General features: G+C 42.4%; 1 protein-coding gene across 3 annotated transcripts in view; it reads left to right on the plus strand.

Moving 5' to 3' along the window:
* The first annotated feature begins 1,387 nt into the window (after positions 1–1,387).
* LOC119659886 (integrin alpha-PS3-like) overlaps positions 1,388–27,560 on the plus strand; it is a 56,568-nt gene continuing 30,395 nt past the window's right edge. For 2 of the 3 annotated variants that reach the window (XM_038068205.1, XM_038068207.1), the window contains exon 1: positions 17,786–18,097. In XM_038068205.1, the coding sequence (XP_037924133.1) occupies positions 17,931–18,097 (167 nt within the window). In that variant the 5' untranslated portion in view covers positions 17,786–17,930. Of the gene's footprint in view, positions 1,715–17,785; positions 18,098–27,560 lie in introns of those variants that run through there. The other variant, XM_038068206.1, reaches the window with a different exon arrangement.

The raw sequence follows: 27,560 nt of genomic DNA on the forward strand, positions 1-27,560 counted from the left end.
TAGTTCATAAACCTTAGTTTTTTTCAAAAAACACATGTACAGCTTTGGCTTCAATTCTTGTCTTTTTAGTGAAGTCATTCGAACATCATTCAGAATGATAAATACGCGCTTTATTACGGCGATCGACATAAATCTGGCATGTGACTTATCACGTGCTTAACACTATAATTTCCGAACGACCCCGAATATCAAAGATACAATTGATGCCAAAAAAATTCGATTCCTCAGATCCGACACACGGGATGACCCCCTTAATGGTGGGCTTCATCACCCGGTCATCAAATCGTTAAACTTCTTTAGTGGCATCACAGAAACCCTCTGAGATGGCAATGCCAACACCGTATTGAGTTTGTGGACTACCAAAATAGAGAAGTTTATAGCCATTTTTACAGCGTTCGCATTCAATGTCGCAGCTTTTGGCACCAGACCATCGAGTTTCTTGCAGAGCGCAGATATCAATGCGCTCTTGCGAGTTTCTCGGTGTTTCCCGTGAGGGTGCCAATATTTAGCGTGCAGACGTGTATGTATAACTTACTCACTTCCGGACGCCGTCCATGCGTCAAGCACCCTCGCCCATTTCTCAACAGGACCGGGGCTCGTCCTGCTCCGTCCACTGAGGGCCCTAGCATTTTTCCGAGGCTTGTGACTCGATTCGATCATGTTGTTTCTAACGACATTGCATCCCTTTTCTTCTGGTTGGCCTGTCGCGGGACCTGTCAAGAGAGATCAGATGGGATATCTCTTTCCCTGATCTCAGCATTTTATTTTTGGTTTACTGAGGAAAGTGCAAAATGCGTTGCCTCAGACCCTCTTCCTTTATCTGGGCTTGGGACCAGCATGCTATGTTAATAGCATGGCGGAGTTAAAACTATACCATTTAGTGTGATATTGATATTTAGTATTTTGGGTTGCAGTAAATTTACCCGGAAAAGACAACTTTGAGCTACTGTAGCTTCATCCGTGGTAGTAGGTAGTTTGGTCAAACTTGGTGATATAAGGGGGGAGGGTTTCTAATAAATTTCCTCAAACATAGTAATATATTGACTTAATTTGGGTAGATCGATATGGAGAGTATTTTGAGCCCTGGGAACAATATGGACAAGGTGTTACTGTTATTAAAAAAATATGAAAAGGAGTCAAAGAAGGCGCTTAAGAGAACGGTATGAACTTCAGTTCCTGAGAACAACTTGGAATTGGAACGAAATCTTGAAACCAATTAAGCTCTATATGCGATGAATTTGGTGGACGCTTTGGAAATTGTCAGCTATTCATAAATTATATCATAATCTCTATCAGTTCGGCATATTTCTCACCGCCCGATAAGCTTAATATCACAACCACTGCTTACAAAAACTGATAACGATTTAGAAAGCACTTCAGCATTTGTTATTTGGAACTGGCAGAGTTCGGAATCGCGGAGTTAAACAAGGGAAGTTGTTAGAATATTTTTGTGGTTTTGATTGCAGATTGGTGCCTTCCTAGCCTCGTATATTTTCGATGCTCCAGATATTTGTGCATTTAGTGAATTTCAGTACTTGGTTTTCAAAATGAATTATTACGGATTATTCGTCGCAATACTGAATTTGAGTGTGTGTTTTATAGTTATAAATGCCTTCAATTTGTCCCCGAAACCAAACATAATTTTCAAGTTGCCGACAATTAATCAGAAACAAAGTTCCTACTTTGGATTAAGTGTTATACTCAGGGATTCAAGGTACCGTACCCACCCTTTTTGTTATGCATTCATCATTTTTTTCCATGAAGTCTAATGACTCAGAAACATAGGTACTTGTCGATGCGATCTAATATGAATAAGTTTTGGCGGTAAGATAAGATATGGTGCGATTCTGAACTAAGGCAACATAAAAAGAACTGAATATTTTCAAAAGGAGTTTACACCTTTCACTAATATTGGGTATATTCTAAAAGAAAATATGTACCTCGATAATTAGGCTATTTCCTAATGACAGAATCACATTGTTTCTCTGAAAATTAGTAATTTGCTTAAAAAGTTAGGCGAAGACGGCTTTACTGTTTCTTACCAGGCCAGAGGCTGCCTTAACAAAAAAGAGGGAGTAAGTTGCTCTCCATTTGGTCCAGTCCGACATCAAGTGGATGTGGACTTAGGACCCCGCAATCCATAAGAAATATAGTAATTGGCTGCCTACTGATTTCTGATTACTTTCTTCAATGCAGCTGTGCATTCTCCTGGTAGGATTTCTGATAGTAGCTGTATTAGTGTCTCTCCAAGCATGTTCAAATTATCCTTTAACCCGTAATCTTTATTGAAGTGTTTATTTTGATGATCCACTTTCTGCAAAAATATCACCCATAAGTTTGCCATCGGTTGAACATGTGAGAATATTATTAAAGTAACTCATTCCAATCGTGAAAGTACTGAGTCAGGCAAATTCACCTGGGCATACTTCTGTCGTTCTACCGGGTGTATAACTTGCATCATCTTTTCTCTCACAAGGCCCTTTCTGTGAATGATAGCTTGTTATATGGTTTGCGGGATGCATGCAAACATGTCTTTAATTTCATTATTACCTATATTTTATTATTATTTTGCAATTGATGCGGATTGATAATAAGGTTTTGTGTAAAACAAAACCTTATTAAAAACGATTCACTGTCGCTTTGTCCCACGCACTTTTCTCCGAAACGGCTAAACCAACTTAAACGAAATTTGGTGGACAGATGGGAACTATGAAATTCCATGCATACAGTGAGGTACATAAATTTACGTAAAGTTTAAAAAGGGCTTTCCATACATGCTAAAGGAGGTGTAACATTTTTTTTCACAGAATTAGTACTTTTCGAAATTGACATTACTTTTGAGGTAAATTGTAAAATGCGGGTTTTTTTTTTTGGGAGTAGGGTAGGTGAATGCGTTTACGCACAGAGTGTTGGACTCCCGCAACAGCACGCTGGCGGACTACCAACTAAACACCTCCCTGTCATCAGAGAACTAGCCTGGAACCATTTGACACATTACTTCGGGCTAGCCCTCCCGCTCTCCCGGCTTTGGGAGCCTTCAAGTCAGGGAATTCCCTTCACCAACGGGAAGGGAGGGGAGGAAGGGAGTTGTTAGTTCAGGGAACCCCTTACCGTCCGATCCCTCTGCCGGTCGAGTTCAATCTTCTTCGTAGTAAGAAGAGCCCGAACATAATGCGCAATACGATTCCAGCTGCCAGCGCTCTTCAGCATCTCTCGCACAATGTTATCTGGAGAGAGCTCCCCTGTGTCTGCATAAAGCTGCTGGCGGAGGGCGTCCCACCTCTCGCAAGAGAAAAAGGTGTGTTCAGCGTCATCCGCCACTCTATTGCAGAACACACAATCAGGAGATCGCGCCTTCCCAACCCTGTGCAGGTAAGACTGAAAACCTCCATGCCCACTTAGAAGTTGGGTAAGGAAGTAATCAATCTCACCGTGCTTTCTGTTCAACCACGGGTCTAATTTGTCGATGAGCCGCGCAGTCCACTTGCCCCTTGGCTCATTTTGCCAAGAAAGTTGCCACTGGTAAAGGGTGCGTTGACGTTCTTCACGGGCAACCACTTCTCTTAAGTTTTCGCTCTTACGGCGGTAGATAGCTTTGCGCTTCTTGGCAAGGAGGGCAACGGGGATCACTTCCGCAATCACCATCACAGCCGGTTCGGAGACGGTGCGATAAGCAGACGCCACTCGCAAAGCTCCCCGCCTCTGCACTTGAGCGAGGCGTTTACGATGCACCTCCTTGTCAAGGGCATCAGCCCATACCTCCGCACCATAGAGAAGGATGGACTGCGTTGCTCCCATGAGGAGACGTCTCCTAGTTGATATAGGGCCCCTTCCCCTTCCTATCTACATATTAATATCTCATCCTTTGATTTGATGGAATACGAAGAATTCTAGACTAATTCACTTTTAATATCGGAAGGGAATTATGTACATCTGTACCCATACAAACTAAAAAATCTTACTTCTCCCCGCCGTGTATACTTGCCTGTCTGACTGTTCTACTCGGCATTAAAGGGGTCCCCGACTCAAGGCCGCGACTCCTGCTGCAGCCCTGTCCGCGGCTGCTTTGATTTGCTCGAAGAAGCTCATCTTCGAGTCGAGCATTAAACCAAGGTATTTAATCACTGGTTTTGACTCTATAGTCAACTCGCCGATCGATATGGGACGCAAGGTCGGGATTCTCCTTCTGGTCAGGATGACTACTTCGGTTTTTTCCAGGGCAAGGTTGAAACCGTGAGCAGTCATCCATCCGCTTACCCGTCGCATCAATATGCCAAGTTTGCTTTGCGCCTGTTCAACAGTGCGTCCGGCAACAAGTGCCGCAACGTCGTCTGCATAACCGACCAGGCGCGACTCTTCAGGCATATCGAGTCTCAGCAGACTATCGTAGGAAGCGTTCCAGAGGTCCGGCCCTAGGATGGATCCCTGCGCTACTCCCGACGTGATTTCCATCCTCCTCTGGCCCTCTAGCGTCTCATAGAACAGGGAGCGGTCTTTCAGATAATCCCTCAATATCCGCAAGAGATAGCTTGGCACGTGAAAGGAGTTCTCTAGTGTGCCCAGCATATCTGTCCATCTTACGGAATTGAAGGCATTTCTGACGTCAAGCGTTATGAGGAGCACTATCCGTCGAGATCGGCGGCTGTGTGCCCCGGCTCGATTAAACGCATCTACGACCTCCATAACAGCATCCACTGTAGATTTCCCTGTTCTAAACCCGAACTGCCTTGCGGATAAGTCCCCGGCAGCACGGATCGCTTCAGCGAGTCTACCCCTGATGAGCTTCTCGAGCACTTTTCCGGAAGTGTCAAGCATACACAGCGGTCGGTATGCAGACGGGAGCTCCGGGTCTCCTTTACCCTTACTGATCAACGCGAGTCTGGCCACTTTCCAGCGACAAGGAAAAATGCCCTCCTTCAAGCACGCGTTGAACGCTTCGAGCAGCAATTCTGGCCGTTGGCGGAACACCAGTTTGAAAATGCGGGAGTAAGGAGTAAAAATATGCGCACTTAAGGAGGTTATCCCGTGTGTCGGATCCGCGGAATCGAATTTTTTTTATGGCATCAGTTGCATCTAAATATAGTATAGAATATATGGGCAAAATGATTTTATGATATTCGGAGTCGTTCGAAATTTATAGTGTTAAACACGTGATAATTCACATGCCAGATTTATGTCGATCGCCGTAATATAGCGCGTATTTAGGACAAGAATTGAAGCCAAGGCTGTACATGTGTTTCTTGAAGAAACCTAAAGTTTATGGATTAGGTATAGCAGATTAATGATCAGTTAAGGGTTTAAGGCTAAAAATCGCATTCAACTTTTTAAATGCATTTTTGCATTTTTCTCGAAACTGCATGTTAAAAATCGGCTGCCACCATAGCCCAAAATCTATTCCACGAAATTCTTTGAAATTTTCACGGCTTATCGAGAACATATTTCTACGGTTCGTAAACTAGGATAATTGCGATTCATTTAGTAGTTTTTTTTTATTCATTGAAGAAGCCGTGAAAAAACACCCACAATTCACTAGAAAAAAAGTGTAATAAATCACCAGAAATTTAACTTTTAATATTTTTTAATAATCCTAGTTTGCGGTGTGTAGTTAAGTCTGTACGTTAAAATGCCGTTTACTTTTTTTTTTCTTTAAGATGATCACAGCGCCCTCTAGCGTGGCAGCAGAAAAACATCTTTTTTTGGAGATGGGTGTATAAATCGCTCTGTATTTCAATAACGCACTATGGGATCGGGCTGCAAAAATTACTATGATCGCTCAAGATATTAATGAATCTATGGTGAAAAATTCGTAACTTTATCCAGTTCTTCACAAAAAAATTGGAAAAAAAGGATAACCCCCTTAAAGTAAGACAGGATTCATTTTCGGAAACTATCCAATGCAAAAATCTAAAAAAAATTAGGGTGATTCGCTTGTATTAAATTTTAGGCTTCCAAATATGTCCCATTCCAAAAACCCCCCTAGGTTCATTCTAGATGCACTAAATTACACTAGCATAAGGGATAATATCGTGCATACGCATGCCAAATTGCATGGAAATCCATCTATTAGTATCAAAGGTATAGCAGTTGAAACCTATTAATTTCACGCGAATTTACTGCATCTTAAGCCACAAAATAAAAGATGCGACCGAAAAATCTGGAAAAAACCACAAAGCTTCCATTATACGGTGCTTAGGTTTCGAAATACCTTCCATGCAAATATCTGTTCAAATAAAGTTAATAATAGTATATTACTATAATATATAAGAGGAGGAACTTGTTCTTTCCACCTCTTCAGTTGTTCATCATCGTGGATGTGAAGTCGACCGTTGACGTTCTGTACAAAACAATCGAAAGATTTGCGACCACAAATAGGCTCTTTCGTGATGTGGTATCTAAAATCATTGCGGTCTACGGCGTTCGGCGTTGTCAGATCCTAGCTTGCCATTCAGATCACTCATCACGACCACAATGCCACCCTTTAGGAAGCCTCCCCTAAACTGCATTTAATTGCTCGTTGAAAGCATCCTTCTCCGGGAATCTCCATTGGCGCGTAACATTGTACAATTGTGATGCTTCTTTACTTGAACCGAAATTTTGCAGTTCGATGTCTGTCAGAAATCGGTTCCCAGGTAAAGAGAGTACGCCTTGCGGTAGAAACCAAAAGCAACCCGACAACGGATTCGCGTCGAGGGAGAGGAGTACTTTGCAGAGTCCGACCTGGACCGCTGTGATCCCAATGAGGTTGACTATTCTCAATACAGTGTTTCAATGGGGCGAATAATCTTGCAACTGTCGTCTGTTACGAACGTCGAAGAAACACGGTCCACAAAGCGAATTGGGAGTCACCAAGCAAGATAACTGAGGGTGGTGTAACAGGCTTGTATCGCCTTCACATTTCCCACCTTTTCACCCAATTCCATGCCAATCGGTATAGTTATTTCTGACAAAAGTGCGTGCAACAGACAAACATTGAACCGATTTTAGTAGGGTTTTGTTTTGCAACCAAAACCTTAAAAACGTCGGTTGATCATTTGCCAGATTTGCTAACTTTCTTTGTGGAACAGTTGGTGCAGTTGGGCTTAATCCACCATCCCTGGTGCCCTAAATTGTTTTGTTTCGCTAATGTACTTGGAGCGTCAGTCTCCTTTTAGCCGCTCCCAGCTATTTACTGCTCTAATACAGTGTAACCAGCTTATCATGTACGCCTTTTTAACGTATTTTCGTTACTTTCGTTACTTTCGGCTTTACAGTGTTTCTCAAGGTCTATTTTATAATGTTTAATTGATTATGATGTACCTTTCTCCGTGGCACTTGGAACAATTCTTTATAACATACAAGATAAGGCAGATAACCTGCAGATAACGTATCTGCAATAAAACAAAGAATTGGCAAATGTCTCGAAAAGTGTATAATTTTCGGGGATTCCCATCCCAGTTCGCCCTGTGTTTAACGCTCGAAGAACGCTTCCAAACTATGCAAATTTACTTTGAAAAAAATAAATTTGTTCGCGAAGTTTATTGAACACTTCATCCATAGCGAGCAAGCAGTCCGTGTAAATCGTTGATCGTTTTCGCACTAGTTTTACTCTTCTCGATTCAAAACCATCAACAAGTCAAAGAAATCGGCGTACCAAACAGAATATTGCTACTGTAGCGCAAAATGTTGAAAAATACGCTAAAATATCAATTCGTCGCCGTTCTCAACTTATTGGCCTTTGTCCTTCGACTACGTCGAAAATTTTACGTAAGGATCTTAGCTTACGTGCCTGTAAAATATAACTCGTGCAAGAATTGAAACCAAATGATAGGGCATTGAAATTGGCCGAAAATGAGCATTTTTATCGAAGAATTTAGTTTATTATTATTCTGTTAAGGGAAAGTCGCACCGCGTCCTTGAAGAACTATTGTGCCCCTTTTACTGGTTATAGTGTACCTGTTGATCATAGTATCTCAAGCAGGCCTGTAACCGTTAGGAGCTTTAGTATGTTCCCCACTTCCAGAAGTTTCAGCTTTGCATCTGGTATTAAGTGTTCTCCCAGATGTATCGACCTACTTTGCACAAGTGCCGGACACTGTCCCAGGACGTGCATAGAGGTTTCGTCCTCCTCCTCACAGAACCTGCAGGCAATGTCCGTAGATATCCCTAGCTTCCCTAGGTGATAGTTCAGCCGACAATGACCAGTGAGAATTCCCACTATGATTCGGAGGTTCTTTTTGGTGAGGTTTAAGCAATCCTTTGTGCGCATGGGTTCGTATCCCCCAATAAGTACCCTGGACTGCTCCATCCTTGGTAGGCCCGCCCAATATAGTTCCCTCAACCGTTTTTCTTCGTTTCTTAGATTCATAGCCATGAAACCGTTTCCGATTCCACAGAAGGGTTCTGGCCCGTGTAAAGGCATCCCTGCTCCCTTCTTGGCTAGTTCATCCGCTGCCTCATTGCCTTCCAACCCAGCATGGCCTGGAACCCAAAGTATCCAGACCTTGTTGGACGAGCCGAGTATATTCAGTCTCTCAAGGCATTCCCATACCAGTTTAGAGTTGACCTGGTTGGACCTAAGTGCCTTGATCGCTGCTTGGCTATCGGTGAGAATAGCTATGTTCTGCCCCCTGTAGTTCCTTTGCAGATTAAAGGAGGCACATTTGTCTATGGCGTAAATTTCCGCCTGGAATATGCTAGTGTACCTGCCCATTGGCTCAAAGTACATTTTCCTTGGACCAATGACACCGCCACCCGCTCCCTCTGCTGTGAGGGATCCGTCAGTGTACCAAGTAATCAGTTGCTGGTTTAAGCATTTAAGTTTAAGAATTTAGTTTAGTGATGAAGCTTATTTCCGGCTAAATGCCTACGTCAATAAACGAAATTGCCATATATGGTGCAAAGACAATCTTCAAGTCACTAAAGAATCACCATTACATCCATTAACAAGTCGGAATACCGGAAGCTCGCGCTTCGGGTATAAAGGTTTTGTGTTCATCTTATCTAAAAAATTTCAACGCACATTTTTCTATTCGTATATAGCTACAAATCCAACATACTCCTTCATATTTTTCCAAACTACGAGATATACATACATATTACAGCCGTAGATATTAGGCACACCCTAAACAAACAAACTGCATATTTCCGAATACTGTACACATATATAAATTGATCGTACCCATATTTCCGGTTTACTTCTTATATCTATCTGAATTAGGCACTACCCGCAAAGTCCATTAGCACGCATATACTATATACCTACATACCCACATGTCTCGTTGGAATAATTGATATTCACATACAAATGAATAAAAAACTAAAACAAAATAATCCTTTTCCACCCAATTCATACGAACTAACTTCGTTGTGGTATTGACGAATTGATATGTGATGATGACGTCATGCAGGTTGTAGAGTGCACGAAATTCACAAAAAATTGTAAAGTTTCACCCACTATAACTTTGTTAATAATAGTTGGATTTTCTACAAACCTGACCAAATTGTGCACCATGTTCTTCATTACACCTGTGCTAAATTGTACTTCTGCGATGAACATAAGGGGAATGCCGGGTATATTTCTAAAATGTGGAAATATACTATTATTAACTTTATTTGTACAGACATCGGAACCGGATATATTTTGAAGCCTAGATTTCATAGAGATGCACTATTGTGATTTTTTTCGGATTTTTCGGTCGGATAGGTTCTGAGAGCCGTTTCCGAATAAATCGGGTGTGACAGACAGACAGACGGACACTAACATGATGGGTATCTGGATTTTGTTTAGGGTTATCTCGAACTGTAATGTAATAAATAGGCAATGCAAGCACCGTCGAAGATTTTCTAACCATTATGTTCCTTTTAAGGTCTTGTCTGAAACAAAAACTTATTACAATCATTTCAATGTCTGTTCGTCTGTCTAGCTGTCTGTCTGTCATGCCCGATTTATCCGGAAACGGCAGGATCGACTGTCACGAAATTTTTTGATAACGTGTGGTCTGTGAATCCTTTTACATATAGCAAGTGGCGCCATTTTGTGTTGAGTTTGAAGGGGCTCCCTATACATGCGAAAGGGGAGATCCAGAGTTGGTCCTGTTAAGTGACTCCCTCCCCCACACATACAATTGCTGGGCTATTTTAAGTCATTGGTTTACATCAACAAACGAGCACCTCTTGAAGCATTAGAAATCAAGGTTCAAGCCACCATTGACGGCATACGGCCAGATTAATTTGAAAAAGTAGTCAAACATTGTACTGATTGAATGGACCATATAATTCGTAACCGCGGCGGTATATGTCGGGAATCATATTTCAAAAATAAACGTCATGAAATTAGCTCTCTTTTATAAAAAAATCATTTCAACAATATTTCTGTCTCCTATTATAATTTTAAGTTCTCAAGCTCTTAAAAATACCCAATATATATGTATATTGAAAACTGAAAGTGGTTACTTTATTTTATGGAAAAATTGAAATTACAAATCTTATTCCATATAAAAATGTTACAAAATCATATATAAAATAGAATATAAAGATAAAAATACAGGGTGCGGCAGCATAACTTCCTTTTTTCAAAACTCAATAAAAACTATTGTATGCATCGGAAAATATTTATTGATTTTTTATAATGTAGGTACATGTCTAAAGCTTTTATTTACATTGTTTTGAAGATCAAATCTGTTAGGTGACGTCCCCCATTCTCCATACATTGCGTAAACCGATTTCTGGTGTTTGTCATGACTCTTGTTAGCATAGCAGGTGTTATGTTGGCAATTTCTTCTTGGATGTTGGTCTTCGAATCTTGTAGGGCTCTTGGACGGTTCACATAAATACGGGATTTCAAAAAACTTCATAGAAAAAAATCACAAGGGGACAGATCGGGAGAGCGTGCCGGCCATTCCAAATCGCCTCTAATTAAGATAAGGCGCTCTCGAAAGTGTTCCCTCAAAACAGCCATCGATGCTCTTGAAGTATGTGCTGTTGCACCGTCTTGTTGGAACCAAGTGTCCCCCAAATCCAAATTTTCTAGCCGTGGGAAAAAAAATTCTGTAGCATGTTTACATACCGGTTCGAATTCACTGTCACTGTAACCTCATTTTCCTCAAAAAACCAGGGACCAATAATTCCAGCTGAGGAAATTACACACCACACTGTGACTTTGGGTGAATGCAAAGGCTTTTGATGCAATTCTCGAGGGTTGGTGTCAGCCCAGTAGCGCATGTTTTGTTTGTTAACCGACCCACACAAATGAAAATGGGCTTCATCGCTAAAAAAAACAATAGCACCCTCGGGAACGACATCAACAAGAAGCTCACACGCGTTCATCCGAGAATTGAAGTCACGTTCTGAAAGTTTCTGCACTATCGCCATCTTATAGAGATGAAAATGAAGATCATCACGTGCGTGTTTGCGCGCAGAACGCCGTGGCGATCGCAACATTGACGCTCTCACTGCTTCAATGTTCTCAGGTGATCTAACGGGCCGAGGGACTTCAGTTCTTCCTTTTGTCGCACTGCAGTTTGTCTGAATGTAGTGACCCATGTAACAATCGATTTGCGGTCTGGGACGGGAGCCAACGGGGCTAAATTAAAACGATTCCGAAATGCACGCTGTGTTGCAATAACCAAACATAAAACGCTTGAAAAGTAAACCTCAACGGCAAAGGCACACTCCTCACTATTCCAACGCATGATGGCTACTGAACCGTGTCGGGACAAAACTTTACAGTATCCCCTCTTGAACGAGACCACTAGCGCTCCGCTATGACATCAACTAACTGAGTGGCGTGCATTTTAAAAAAGGAAGTTATGCTGCCGCACCCTGTACATTTTTTTTTCCGGCACAGTTCATGTTGAAAATTAAGCAAAATGAAGGCTGGGGTTGTAATTATTCCTGAAAAAATCCAAAAAAAAAATTCGGAACAGGAAGATGCTAACAGAAATTTAATAAAGTGGTGTGTACATCAAAATAATAATAAATGTCCTCAGATCAGAGGATTTTTTGTCAGGATTCATAAAATTTCGATGGCCGCGTGATGTTAATTTAGGTAGGTTTACAGTTATCAACAACCTTCTTCACTGAGCAATTTGACGAAAACGTTTACGTTTTTCTCCTGAATTTACTAACATTTTATGCTCCCTAACACTTATTTCTTATTTGAAATAATTAGACTCACCCGGCACTAAAGAAGAGAACAAGTTGTTCCCGAAATATCGATATATACCGAATAAAAATTACTTCTAGCGACGGGGACGATGTTGTGTTCTAATTTCTAAAAATCTTTTGCAAAAAAAGATCCGAGCACGTATTGATTATAATTAGACTGTTTTTGCTTTTTCGATAGTGTTACTTATTTTATTTGCATATACCAATATTTCAGAAACCTCTTGTTTCCTTCGTCAGTGCCACAAGTACCTAACACTAGCGAAAAAGCAAACACAGTATAATTATTTCAAATAATTTATTTGCTAGAAACACCGCCAAATTGCACTTAGAAATTATTTCCTTTCCTCCACCCAAACTTAATAAAACACTGTTAATAAAGCCAGTACGTGTACATACTATACGAGAAAATATAGATTGTTGGCAATGGCTACCACTGGAAATCTAAGTTAATCCCAAATTTTGTGTTTTGAACGCAGTCTTCATTGCATATTTTCGGAGGCTTTTAAGGATGAAAATCTGCATATTTTCTTTAAATATGAGAGCTTTTTCATGAAACTTGTTGTTATTGATTTCCAGCAAGACACCTCTTGTTACCGGAATATCTAAATCAAGGTCGCCATCCACTTTCAGTTCGGCTTATCAATCCGCAGTTGCGGTGGCCGGAACGTGGTTAGGTTGCGGTTGATCTGTCAGTTTGGACTGTTCAGGCGGCTGGTGGTCGAATGAAAAATCATTCAGCCAACCGGCAGGAATGTTTGATTACGCTCTGAACGAGAACGATGTTTGTTGAGGCTAAGATCGGGAAAAGTATGGGCATATTCATCGCTAGTAAACATTTTTAAGGCTTTGTGCGAAAGGGATTTCAGGGATGAAAAAATAAGCCCAAAAACCAGAAGCGCGATTCCTCAGGTGTGAAAGGTTATGTGTATTTCTTACTTTAAAAATATTTGCTAGGACATTTGTTTCATTTGTAACATACGTAGCTTATAATGTATTGTATATGTATGTATGCCTCGCTTTAATTTGATATTGACATTTGATAAATTTACACAAGCGAAAAATTTGAACCTACTGTAACTTCGCTAATAATAATAGGATTTCCCCAAACTTTCCAGTATGAAGCTGGATATTTTAGTGTTGAGTTAACTTAACGTACAATCTAACACGTTAGCGTATATTTCCACAAACAGACAAGGATTATGTGTTAATCTCTCTTTTATCAAATTTCCGATATAAAAAGAATTCGATTATCATTTGTTCAAAAATTAGAATTATTTTTTAATGCGTGCGGGATAGATAATTAAAATTAATTCGAATAGATGTCGTATGTGTGTATGCGCTCTTGTAATTGTGAAAAATTAGTAAAAAGTATCCTTTTTTGTCGCAGCCAACTATTGAAGCTTTTCCACTGTCCTCTGGGTTGTTCTCCTTCTGGCCGTCGGCATCCAAACTGAACGTGTCCTCAAAACGCTCGAAAACTTTATAGGACCTGGTGGCAGTGGCTTCTTGGCAGCAGTCGTCACCAGAAGATGGCGTTATGGGATTCTTGTCGCAACTGGATAATCCCGATTTACGGGTTAGAGCAGGGTGAAGCGCTATAACTCTAGCCAGGTTCGGTGGTAAACACGGGATCAGGGGCGAGGAACTAAATAGCTTTAACTTGACTTCCAGTGCAGCGTGGACGCTATAGCACTGGCCTGATCCGTGTTGAAGCTGAAGAAGCTATCTTGCTTATTCCTTTCCTGGAAAAGCTGAAAATCTACTCTCCTTTTGAGCAGCAAGGAAACTGCTGTGGATCAGTTGGATAAAGAATGATTTTTATTTGTAAATTCTTGGCCTTATATACAATTTGATATGCTTAGGTGGTTAATTTCTTACCTGCCTAAATTATTATTCCTAATTTACAAAATATTGGGTCGGCGTCATAAGTTGCAAGTACACGGATCATTGTGCATTGTACTTTATTGCGAATTCATATTTTCATAATAAGTTTATGGTTTGTAGATTATTATTATTATTAAGTATCATGACAACGGATACGGACTTTAAGCTCTTTAGGAGCACGGATCGCTGGCTGCGCATGACTAGTTGGCGGAGACGGCTTCCTGTAGCAGACGCAAAAAACCAGTCTCTCTCCGAACCTGTTTCTCTTGTCTAGGACCAAGTTGCCATGGAGACGTTGCTTGTCCTCGCGGACGGCTGTACGGAGGCCAAGCAGAACGAAAGGTCAGTTCTGCGACCAGGACGGCTCGTCGTACGCCTCAATAGCTGCCTTCAGCGACAGCGTCCGAACCCAATGTTGGTGGTCGTATGCAGCTGTCCGCTGGCGTTTGAATCCAAGGAGTTTTCCGAGCTCTAAGAAAAGAGTGCATTTGAATTGCATTTCCTGGTCTGTGATGATTTCGACGGGAACATCAAAGCGGGGAGTCCACTCTCGACAATGTCGAAGTATATGGTGCGGAAGCGCGTTGTCTGTATGGGACATTGACTTATGTAATCTAAGCACCGAAATTGGCGAGGGAACGCCAACGACTTCACTAGCTCAGACCCAACCTTGCTTTTCCATTTCCCGCAACAGATACGATGTATGTAAGCGTCCGGACGATATGTGGAAAATGATGTGCTCGATGGCGATGAAGTTTCCAGTGAGGCCGATCCAATCGGCAATTTTTCTTCACACGAATACGGGGAGCATGACGCCAGCAACGTTATCCTTCTTTATATGGACCGGGGTCACCAATGTATAGCTCTCTTAACCAATGTAAAGCTCTCAAACTCATACATAAAAGGATATTTTCACACAAAGAAGGGGATTATGTATTAATAACTTTTTACTAGTTTTTTATATATATAAAAATAGTTGGGTTATAATTTATATTATGATGTTTATAATTTAATTTATATTATAATGTTTATAATTTCCCTCACTCCCAACTAGCTTTTCCATCAACCTTGTGGCCCCGCGCTCTCATTCCGGCCATGACGTTGGCGCTCATGTAGCGCTCATGGCGCACAGTAGCTTCTATTATCATATGTGTATCTTATGATTCCAGGAGGAACAGAGCTTCCCAGTCGCTTTCCAAGGAACATATTAATATATTCGTTTTTAGGAATGATGGGGTCCTAAGTCCGTATCAACTTAATACTGGACCGGACCAAATGGGAAGCAACTTACTCCCTCTTTCCTGGTCCACGGACCCCTCGCTTAGGGCTTGCACCCAAACTTTACAAGAAAGTGAAGCGATGGCGGCTTTACGGTTTCTTACCAGAGCAAATCGTCAGACGCTGCCTCACCTCTGCCCTGGGAGCAGCGTGACCGTAGCGGCTCGCAGATGTTAAGTGCTCCTTTATATAATTCGTAGAACACAACATGACTACGAATTATATTGAGCGCAAATCCGCCTTATTGACCAGAGCTTGGCCAGAGCTGAAATATTCGTTTTTAGGAATGATGGGGTCCTAAGTCCGTATCAACTTAATACTGGACCGGACCAAATGGGAAGCAACTTACTCCCTCTTTCCTGGTCCACGGACCCCTCGCTTAGGGCTTGCACCCAAACTTTACAAAAGTAGGGCAGAGGTGCAGCAGCGTCTGACGATTTGCCTCTGCTCTGGTAAGAAACCGTAAAGCCGCCATCGCTTCACTTTTTTATATTAATATATTATTATTAACTTTATTTGAGCAGTTTGGTCTGTGGAATAAGTCGTCACTTTAGAGTTCCCGAACTCCCCCCTTTACAAATTATGTCAAACCTAAGGCCCGCTTGGGAAAGTAGTAATAGAGCCCTTTCTTTTGAGTTTGGCGGAAAAAACGTTTGGTTTCCTTTTGCAACTCAACGCAGAATGATAACATTGCGCGCGTGGTGGTTTATAGTTTTAACTTTTTCACAAAAGTCCATGTCAATAGGTGTTAGCGTTTCTAAGAAAAGTGCATGTGATGAACAGATAGAGAGACCGGCAAAACACTGTGGGTGTGTGGTGCCTTCAAGCGAGTCAGCTTATGTTATTGCAGGAATTGTCCCCATGAATCTTTTGTAAAGTGATACTAGTCGGAAAACCGGAGGCTCGCCCCTTCAGGTATAAAAGGTTTTGCTTGCTTCTTCTGTGAGTATATTTGAGTGCAGAACTATCCCATTTGCACGTAGCCCGTTATGTACATGCATTTAGCATGTCAGACTACTCACTTTAGTGTGATATTGATATTTAGTTGCAGTAAGTTTACACAGTAAAGTCAATTTTGAGCTAGTGTAACTTTCGTTTTGAGAATGGCCAGCTTTGGTCAGCAAGGCGGATTTGCGCTCAATATAATTCGTAGGCATGTCATGTTTTACGAATTATATAAAGGAGCATTCAACATCTGCGAGCCGCTACGGTCACGCTGCTCCCAGGGCAGAGGTGAGGCAGCGTCTGACGATTTGCCTCTGTCCTGGTAAGAAACCGTAAAGCCGCCGTCACTTCACTTTTTTTAGTGTAACTTTGTTAGTAATAGTACGATTTTGGTGAAACTTGGGAATAACATGCTTTATATTATGTCCTACACTACTACAACTTATAACTCTAGGAAGGGGAATTTCCTCAATTTCCTGAAAAATGTAGTAATATACTATTATTAACTTAATTTGAGCAGATATCGATATGGAGAGGGGCCTGGACACTATAGAGAGGAAGCTTCATGATTTTTTCAGATTTTTTGGTTGGGTAGTTTCTGAGAATGGGTCCGTTAAAGAAATCATCACTTTCCACCCCTCCCACTCCCGGCCTTTCTAACAAATGGTAAAACTAAGACCAGCTTCGAAAAGCACTAATCGAGACCTTTCATTTGATACCCAACATGACTATATTCGGTGAAAAAAAATCTCTTAATCTCAACGTAGAAGGATATCACTCACTGCATGTCTGGGCGTTCAGTCCCCACCTTCTCACCAAATTCTTCTAATAACTTCTGAAATTAAAAGGTGACTACAGGAAGTATTACATTTTCTCTATTCTCCAAAAATTTGCACTTGAGGACTTAGAGCTTATCATATTCCGTTCGAAATTCTCCTAAGAGAGGAGGAGACTCAGAGGAAGACTTATGCGCGGTTAACTCGTAATATGGAGGATTGAGATGGATTTTGGCAATGTGGAGCTCCCAAGGACACCGTGAACAGCGGAAACTTTGATCACTGAAAGTTCTTTTCCCGAAATAATGCTTCACGGTGGTTATATCGGAAAGTGTATAAGTGTATAAGAATTTCACACACTGCTGCACACACAAGCAGACAAGCAGTCGAACAAAGAAGTAAAAAGGCAAGAAAAAATTAATTTCTGGATTCATTAAATGTGTTGTAATTCCTACCTTTTCAAAATTATTGCCATTCATCAGTGATGACCATAACCTGAAATATATGTATATGTATATGGTTGCCGCTATCCTCCAAATGGTGCGTCAATTATACCTATGCGCCATGGTTCACGGTTCGATGAGATATGCTTCAACTGCCTCTAGGGCTTTCGTGTGAAGCTGGCACTCCTCCTTAAATATTTATCACCCTCAGATAAGCTTAATATCGTAACTGCCGATTACATAATCTGATAACAATTGATAACAAGTAGCTTTCTGACTTGGGGAGCTTACATGCATATACGGATTCGTGCCGTTAATCAAATAAGATCGTTATAGAAAATTTTTCGCCGGGCCCGTAAATTGACGCTTATTCTACCCAGATATCTGTGCATTTTAAAAACCTTTGCACAGGTTATTGCAGTATTGTTTCGTGTTAGTGACTGCAGTGTTTGTTTGCAGAATGAGTTCCCATTGTGTTTTCGTGATAATATTTAACTTGTGTGCATGTTTATTGATAACAAATGCCTTTAATTTGTCTCCGAGGCCAAACATAATTTTCAAACTGCCGAACGTTAATCAAAAACAGAGTGCTTATTTTGGAATCAGTGTTATACTAAGGGATTCAAGGTGAGACTCCACGACATTTTTAAAACGGTGACAGGTACTCCCAGTCAAAGGATGATTAACGAGTTCCTATATAAATAATAGGTCATCACTTTGCTTCGTTTAATATGTGTTTTACTTTATGACAAAATTACTCATCAACGAATTCATTGAAAATTTTCAATACAGTTCTACTTGTGGTCATTCAACATGGATAGGTTGTGCCGGCAAGATAAGATATGGGTGCACCTAGCTATCTATATATGTATATGTACATATATTCATAGATTAATTAAAAATAAATCATCAGCCGTAGATACCCAATTATATACAATTTTGTATATAATACAACAGCCGTATACCTATCAGACATTGTGTGAGCTTCCATTTTATTGACTTCTTTCCGGTAGCTTGGAAATCCTAGAACATGAAGCAGAAAGTGAACGAAATGAAATCATATTTTCGGTATCACAATGACTCTAAATGGCACATTAAAAGTTCGGAACGGATGAGTTTATGCAAATCTGAGTTATAGTTCAATTGAAAACTATTCAATGCACATATTCTTTTATTTGAATATTAGAAACTTCCTTCAGAAACCAAATTAACTTATGATTTTCGTAAAGAATTTAGTAATTAGTACATTATATACATTTACTTTATATTTTTTTACAGTTACTCATGCATTAATCGTTAGCGAAAGCTGGCTGACATGATGGGTATCTGGATTTTGTTTAGGGTTATTTCAAACTGTAATGTCATAAATAGGCAATTTAAGCACCATCGAAGATTTTCTAACCATTATGTTCCTTTAAAGGTCTTGTGTGAAACAAAACCTTATTACAATCGTTTCAATGTCTGTTCGTCTGTCTAGCTGTCTGTCTGTCTGTCATGCCCGATTTATCTGAAAACGGTGGGATCAATTGACATGAAATTTTGTGAGAACGTGTAGTCTGTGAATCCTTTTACATATTGCAAGTGTGTTGAATTTGAAGGGGCTCCCCATACATGGGAAAGGGGTGTGCAACATTTTTTCACAAAATATGGCCATGTGGGGTAACAAATGAAAGGTGGTCCCATATTTGATATCGGATGAAACGTAGGGGAGTGAGGGCTCAAAATATGAACCCTAAAAAGCGTAACAGGCCTCGTTCTCAGAACCTATCCAACCTAAAAATCTGAAAAAAATCACAGTGGTGTATCTCAACAAAATCGAGGCCTCGAAATATATCCCCGGTTTGGCAGGTCGTCGGCCTACCAACTAAACAGCTCCCCATCGTCAGAGAGCTAGCTTGGAACCGTTCGTCACATTACTTCACAACTCTCCCGTCTTGCGGAGCCTTCAGATCAGGGAATTCCTGTCACAAACGGGAGGGAAGAGGAGTTCAGAGAACATCCTGCCATCCGGCTCCTCCACCGAACGTAATGGGCAACACGGCCGCGCTTGCAAGTACTCCTCAGCATCCCCTCAACAATGTTATCTGGATCCCCTGTGTTAAAATAGGGCTGCTGACGAATACTATCCCACCATCCACAAGAAAAAAAAAGTGTAATGGGCATCGTCCACAACTCCATTACAAAACACACAGTCCGGAGATCGTGCCTTTCCAATCTTGTGCAGGTAAGACTGAAAGCCTCCATACCCACTTAAAAATTGGGTAAGAAAGTAGTCAGTATCACCATGAGTAGCGCAGTCCATCTGCCTCTAGCTTCGTTTTGCCAAGAGAGCTGCCGCTCCTCTAGAGTGCGCTGCCGTTCTTCACGAGCAATTACCTCCCCTGGCTCTGCTCCCTCGCGCTTGTATATGGCTTGACCCTCCTTAGCAAGAAGGGCACTCCCGCGATCACCATTACCGCCGGTTCAGAGACACTGCCACGCCACCCGCAAAGCTGCCCGTCTCTGTACGCTTACGATATACCTTCTTGCCAAGACCGTCAGCCCATATCCCTGTGCCTCAGAGCAGAAGAGACTCTGCTGCTTTGATCTGTTCAAAGGACCTCATCTTTGAATCAAGAGGATGGATCCCTGCGCTATCCCCAACGTAACCGCCATCCTCCTCAGGCTTCTAGCGTTTCATAGAGCAGGGAGCGGTTACTCAGATAGTTCTTTAATATCCGTAAGAGATAATTCGGCACATGGAATGTATTGTCTAGTGTGCCTAGAATGTCTTTCCATCTTACGGAATTAGAGGCGTTTCTGACGTCAAGCTTTACAAGGAGCACCACCCGCCGAGTTCGGCGGCTATGTCCCTCCGCCCGTCGAACGGCATCCACGACTTGCATGACAGCATTAACTGTGGATCTCCCTGCTCTAAAATCAAACTGCCGTGGAGATAAATCTCCGGCAACGTATCGCATATAGCGTATAGCAAATTGCTTCAGCGAGTCTATTTCTGAGGAGCTTTTCGAGCAGTTTTCCAGCAATGTCAAGCATACATAGTGGGCAATATGAAGACGGCAACTCGATGTCGCTTTTCTCTTTGTTGATCAGCGTAAGCTTCGCCACCTTTCAACGAGCAGGGAAAAGCATCTCATACACCCCGTAGGAGAATAGTGCCCGTACAATGCGGTCCATCTGCTCGGCCTTAAGTAAACAGGATTTCCGCAGAGCTCCGATTTTTCGGGTTACCAGTTAATAATCCAGTCCCCATGTGTCTCCATTCACCTCGTCGATCTTGTTTATGGCGCTGCGGAGTGTTCTTTTGGCTGATTTGTACTCCGTCATTAGGGTACATGCCTCCTCCCGTTTGCCGCGTCTCGACGCCCTCCTGGGCATGGACGCTCCGCAGCCCGTTGTTATCAGGTTCATAACTGAATTTGCACAGTGTCGGCTGCACCGCCCCCAGGAGTACCCTTCAGGCGGCCCCGCCTATTCCAAGAGTTTCGACAAACCTCCCGGTGTTCGCTTTCGCAACGTTCCATGCACAGAAAGGGCGCCGGGGTGACGCACACCGAGAGTTGTGTCCATCACTTCGAAGGCAAGGTATTGATTTTCGCTTGCCGAGAAGTCTTCCTGAACTCGCCACCCGTCCACCAGTGACACCAGTGATTTCGACGCGAATGGACGACGGAATGCTTCCCTCGCAGCCCCCGCGCCGGAACGTTGTGGTGGATCTGGTGTTTAGAGCTACCGGTCCTGTTCTCGCCGCCATTTCCAGAATTCGTTTCCCTCCGGAGCCTGAGTGAGGCAGGCCCATTCAAGTGCCCTGGCATTGAAATCCCCCCCGACCAGAATCCACCCATCTGTGCTTAAGATAGCATCAAACCTGCGTCAAAAATCCGGTTTCGTCCCATTGGGCGTAAGATAAACATTGAAAAACGTTATCCCTGAACCCCGAATACAGACAAACCGTTCCCTCGGTCTTGGAAAGGAACCCTAAGGAGGGTGCCGTCCCAAACCCATTTGGCAGCGGTACCTGATATATCAAGGTACCATGAAACTGGGTCCTTGTTTCGGTGTTCACTGCCCACTGATGAGTACTAAATCAGCTTTGGTCTCCGCAGCGAACTGCGCTGGTAACTCGTGAGCGGTTGCACTCCAGTGCATATTGATTTGTAGGATGCGGACCATGTTGACCGCGTCCTAGCTCTTTCCAATTCTACTCTGGAGACTAGACACCGCCTCGAGCCCGCAGCGTGCGCAAGGTTGTTATCAGATGCGTCACGCTCCCTGCATAGGACGCAACTTTCCGTTTCATTGCAGGTATTCGCTTTATGGCCAGACTGACCGCACTTACGGCATGTTGCCCTTCCGTCAGGTCCCAACATCTGTAACATTTGGTTGGGGCGGCCTGGATTCGTATCCTATGCATTACCCAATCAATTCTGATTTTCCCGCTGCATAGAAGCTTCCTCGCGTATTGTTCGGCAACTTCTACCACACTGAGTTTTTGACCTTGGGAGTTCGCAGAGATGATACCAATCCGGACAGTGGTTGCCTCCGGACATTCGCGTTTGATGGTCTCTCCCACCTCGTTCTTTTCTGTGATGCCGTAAAGGTCGGATTTCCAGAGACCAGGTGGGTTCCAGGCTCGAAACCAAAGCTTTTTCTCACACAGAACGTTACTTTATTTGTTGTCATCGGGCCTAGTTCGACTTTACCACCCTTCGTTTTACGAATGGAAGACACTTCTGTTCCGTTATCATCCGGTTTGATTTTGCAACGGCTCCCGTCGGCTTAATAAGTAGAGCTGGCGGTCTAGTCCTCCTTCGTCTCCCCACCTTTTCTTTTGGTGCCGTCCTTCGTGTCCGCCTTAATTTTAAGCGGAGGTTTTTCTGATAACGCGACGTGTTGTTATTTCTTGTGCCTCTTCGCCTTCTTATTTTGAGCCCTGGAGGGTACCTGAGTGAAGTCTCCTTTGGATGTCCCTTCCTCCTCTTGTTCTTTCCTGATTTCGCTCTGCAATGGGCTGTCGGCGGCCCGTTTGTTACTCGTGGTGTCCTCAACGGGAGTCGCGGTTGTTTCTGCTTCCCGCGGCTTTTCTCTTACTTTCCATATCCGCCTATAATATGAAGTTCTGTCCAGGAGCTCCTCCAGCTCCATTAGCCCGTTTTTAACCACACGCCAGAGTAGTCGACAACCCTCCCACTCGACTTATATTCGAAACCATTTGGTTATTTTCAACAGTTTCCGCTGTGCCTCTTTCCGCAATTATATCACTGCGTGGTACTGTCTGGGTTCCCGTCTTCGTTGCAGATGTCGTATCACTTTCCGAATCCTTCTCTCCGTCTGCGCGTCTCGATGTCTCGCTGTGTATTTCAGCCCTTTTTGCGTCCTTCACTGGGCGCTGGGGCGAGCGGCGCATTTGCGTGTTGTGTATAAACGCAGCCAGCTCACTCTCCATTTCGACTATATCCTCGTTTGTTTTATGTTTGTTCGCCATTTAAATTGTTTACCAGCCTATTGCATGCAAGGCGCGGGCCGCAATAGTCCGGAACGAGTATACCCTCGACGACAAAGCCCCTGCCTCGGTTCCCTGGGGCCTAACCTACGATTAGCTGATCCCGGAACTCACGGTCGGAGCAGCGCTCTCTCGGGGCAGCGCGGTCTACTAACAACGGCTCAATGCACACTACCTGACCAGGCTCACGAAAGGGCTGGCTCCTGATACACGTCACAACTACCACCTTGGCAGAGCTAAGGCGATATGACCCCATCGACGCCGACAAGGAGTTGCCTACGGCTCCGTGGACTCTTAGTGTGTCCCGGCGTGTATCGGTCATTAGCAATTCGCTCTTCACTGAGTAAAAGGTTTCATTCTCAGAACCTATCCAACCGAAAAATCTGAAAAAAATCACATAACATAATGCACAATTGGTCAAGTTTGAAGAAAATCCAATTATTATTAACAAAGTTATAGGGGTAAAACTTTGCCATTTTAGTGAATTTCTACATTCTACAACCTTTATGATGTCCTCATCACATATCAATTCATCAATACCACAACGAAATGAGTTGTTATGAATGGGGTCGGAAAGAATTATTTTGTGGAGTTTGTGGGTAATGTCTAATTCAGATAGATATATTTGTACATTAGACCAGCCGTATTCAATATACATACTATATATGTACATATGCATGCTTTTGTGCACGAAGTAAATCGGAAATATTATATATTAGAGCCATAGATATGGCTGTAATATGTACGTAAGTCTTGTACTTTGGAAAAATATGAAGGAATATTTTGGATTTGGGGCTATATACGGATAGAAAAATGTGCGTTGAAGTTTCATACATAAGATGAACACAAAACCTTTAACGTGAGCTTCCGGTATTCCGAATTATTTTACCATAGATATTACCCTTACAGACTTTTCGGGCTAGATCTCATCCAAATCCATACAGATTAAGTGACCCGCATACCCCAACCTATTGAGCCAGATTCTATCTACAACCAGGCGGTCATGGTATCGCTCATAGATTTCGACGTTATGTAGGCTACGGAATCATCCATCCTCATCTAGGAGGCCAAAAGTTCTTCGGAGGATTCTTTTCCCGAACGCGGCCAAGAGTTTGCAATTTTTCTTGCTAAGAACCCAAGTCTCCGAGGAATACATAAGGACTGGCAAGATCATTGTCTTGTATAGTAAGAGCTTTGACCCAATGGTGAGATGTTTCGAGTGGGACAGTTTTTTTTTTAACTGAAATAGACTCTGTTGGCTGCCAACAACCGTCCGCAGATTTCATCGTCATAGCTGTTATCGGTTGTGATTTTCGACCCTAGATAGGAGAAATTATGCGTCGTCAGCATAGGTCAGTAGTTGGATGGACTTAAAGAGGATCGCACCCCTCGCATTTACGCGTATAGGGCACCTTCTTTTCGTAGACCATTGTTGATGTCGAATGAACCTAGTCAGTCTTATTAATTTCTTCGGGATATGGAATTCTCTCATTGCCGTAGACAGTTTTACCCTGACTATGCTATCATAGGCGGTCTTAAAGTCGACGAAAAAATGGTGCAACTGATGGCCATATTACAGCACTTTTCCATTGCTTACCGCAGAGAGAAAATCTGATTTGTTGCTGATTTGCCTGGAGCAGTCTTTTTATTATGGGCCAATGATGTTCTGGGCGTATGGGGGATTCCAACCTAGCAAGATAGCGGAGAATATCTTATAGTGGTACTCAGCAACGTGATACCTCTATAATTGCTGCACTGTGTGATATCTCCCTTTTTAAGGTTTTGTGTGAAACAAAACCTTATTAGAATCGATTCGATGTCTGTCTGTCTGTCTGTCCGTCTGTCTGTCTGTCTGTCTGTCTGTCTGTCACAGCCGATTTATTCGGAAACGGCTAAACCGATTGTCACGAAAATTGGTAGGAGTATGTGATCTGCCGTTCCCTTTACATGCAGCAAATGGCGTCCATTTTGTGTTAAGTTTAAGGGGGGCTCCCCATACATGTGAAAGGAGGGTGCAACATTTTTTTTCATAAAATGTGGCCATGTGGGGTATCAAATTAAAGGTCTCAATTAGTACTTTTCGAAGCTGGTTCAATATTTGATATTGGGTGAAACATAGGGGAGTGAGGGCTCAAAATATGACCACCAAAAAGTGTAACAGGTCTCGTTCTCAGAACGTATTCAACCGAAAAATCTGAAAAAAATCTCAATAGTGCATCTCTACGAAATCTAGGCCTCAAAATATATCCGGTTCCGATATCTGTACAAATAAAGTTAATAATAGTATATTTCCACATTTTAGAAATTTACCCGGCACCCCCCTTATGTTCGTCCCAGAAGTACAGAATTTGGCATGGTTATAGTGAAGAATATAATGCACAATTTGGTCAAGTTTGAAGAAAATCCAACTATTATTAACAAAGTTATAGGGGGTAAAACTTTACAATTTTTTGTGAATTTCGTGCTCTCTAAAACCTGATGACGTCATCATCACATATCAACTCGTTAATACCACACGAAGTAAGTTCGTATGAATTGGGTGGAAAAGAATTATTTTGTTTTAGTTCTTTAATCATTCGTATATGAATATCAATTATTCCAACGAGACATGTGTGTACGTAGGTATATAGTATATGCGTGCTAATGAACTTTGCGGGTAGAGCCTAATTCAGATAGATATAAGAAGTAAATCGGAAATATGGGTACGATCAATTTATATACGTGCCTATATGTGTACAGTATTCGAAAATAGGCAGTTTGTTTGTTTAGGGTGAGCGTAACATCTACGGCTGTAATATGTACGTATGTCTCGTAGTTTTGTAGCTGTATACGGATAGAAAAATGTGCGTTGAAATTTCTTAGTTAAGATGAACACAAAACCTTTATACCCGAAGCACGAGCTTCCGGTATTCCGACTTGTTATGTATGGGACTGATGATGCCTCGTTGCCAGTCGTCAGGCATTGATTCGCTGTTCCATACCTTGAACATAAGTTGATGAACCGATTCGTTAAATTGGTCACCTCCATATTTAACCAATTCGGCAATAATTCCATCGGCTCGTGGCAACTTATGATTTTTAAGCCGATGAATTGCACGGACTGTTTCTCATATACTGGATGGTGGCAGTTTTTGTCCGTCTTCTTCAGTTGGCGGGATCTCCAACTCGCTGATATTCTCGTTATTGAGCAGTTTGTCAAAGTAAACAACCCATCGCTCCAATATGCCAATTCTGTCGGAACTCAGATTTCCCTCTTTGTTTCGTTAGGATGAACATCGAGGTGTGTAAGGCTTCATCCTGTTGACTTGTTGGTGAAACTTCCGCACCTGTTCAGAGACCTGTTGCTTCTCCAAGGCTTCCTTTTTCCGTTTGTGAAGTCGCTTCTCCGCTCGACGGAGTTTGTGATAAGTCTCCGAGCGTGCCCGCGTCCTTTGAGAATGCAACATTACTCGGTATGCGACATTCTTCCGTTCCGTTGCTAGTTTACATTCATCGTCGAACCAGCCGTTCCGACTTTTCTTGCGGCTGGGGCCAATTATATTTGTGGCCGTATATATGATAACGTTCTTTAAACGATTTGAAGATCATTTGCTGATGCTCCGCGGCATCCATTTCCTCCTTATAGGTGTTGCGGAGGGCTACGCTGTGAATGGCTTCAGTGTTAACTCTCACCTAATTGACAGTCAATATTTGAGCCAACGTATCACCTGAATCCGGGTTCCGTCTCTACTTGGCGGCTAGCTGCTCAGCAGCATTCGGTCTGTAGGGAGCGTTCCATGAGAAAATGCGCAAATCGTTATTCCGTTTTCATTGCCTGGTTCGTCGTTGTGTTGCCAATCCAGTCCGAGACTCCTTTTGTGGCTTTTCCGTGCAGAGTTGTCAGCCCCACTCAACCCCCAACCTGGAAGACCAGTTGGTACAATTTGTCGCGTTTTTTGGCGCGGGAGACTCCCCTTCATCCTTCTCCGTCTGCAGCTTTTCGTTAAGAAAGAACTTCCAGCGGTCACCACTTGCAGTTGGAAATAGGGTTTGGCATTAGTTTAGCAGGCGTTTCCCAGGTTTTATGCTCATCGTGGGAACCAATGCACATTTCGCCCTGGTACCTATACTAGCCTTTGGCCACCTACTTATTTGTATATCAGTATGAAGTACTCGACGGACATATGTATATATACGTATGTATGTGCTAATCAAGTTTGCGGGATAGACATGTGTGCAATTTACTCCCAGTCGTATTTACTTTCAGTACATAAATGTATGCTTTCGTGCACGGAGTAAAGTGGAAATACCTGAAGATGTGTTAGATCAATTTAGATCCGTATGCCATAATGGGCAACATTTGTTTATTTAGTATGAGCGATAAAATAACAAGTCGTATGTACTATATAAGTTGAATACACCCTATATTCAATTCGATGTACTATTGGCAAATTGTCTCCCAGGGAGTAGTATTTTGGCGTGAAAGAGGCGAGTTTTATTTGCTAATTGTTAATAATGATAGGATTTCCACCAAACTTTCCAGTATGATGTTTCATATTAAAAATTATCGTATTGCCATTTTACGGATCGAGGAACTTACTAACTCAA

Source organism: Hermetia illucens, chromosome 6 (assembly GCF_905115235.1).
Source record: "Hermetia illucens chromosome 6, iHerIll2.2.curated.20191125, whole genome shotgun sequence".
NCBI lineage: Eukaryota > Metazoa > Arthropoda > Insecta > Diptera > Stratiomyidae > Hermetia > Hermetia illucens.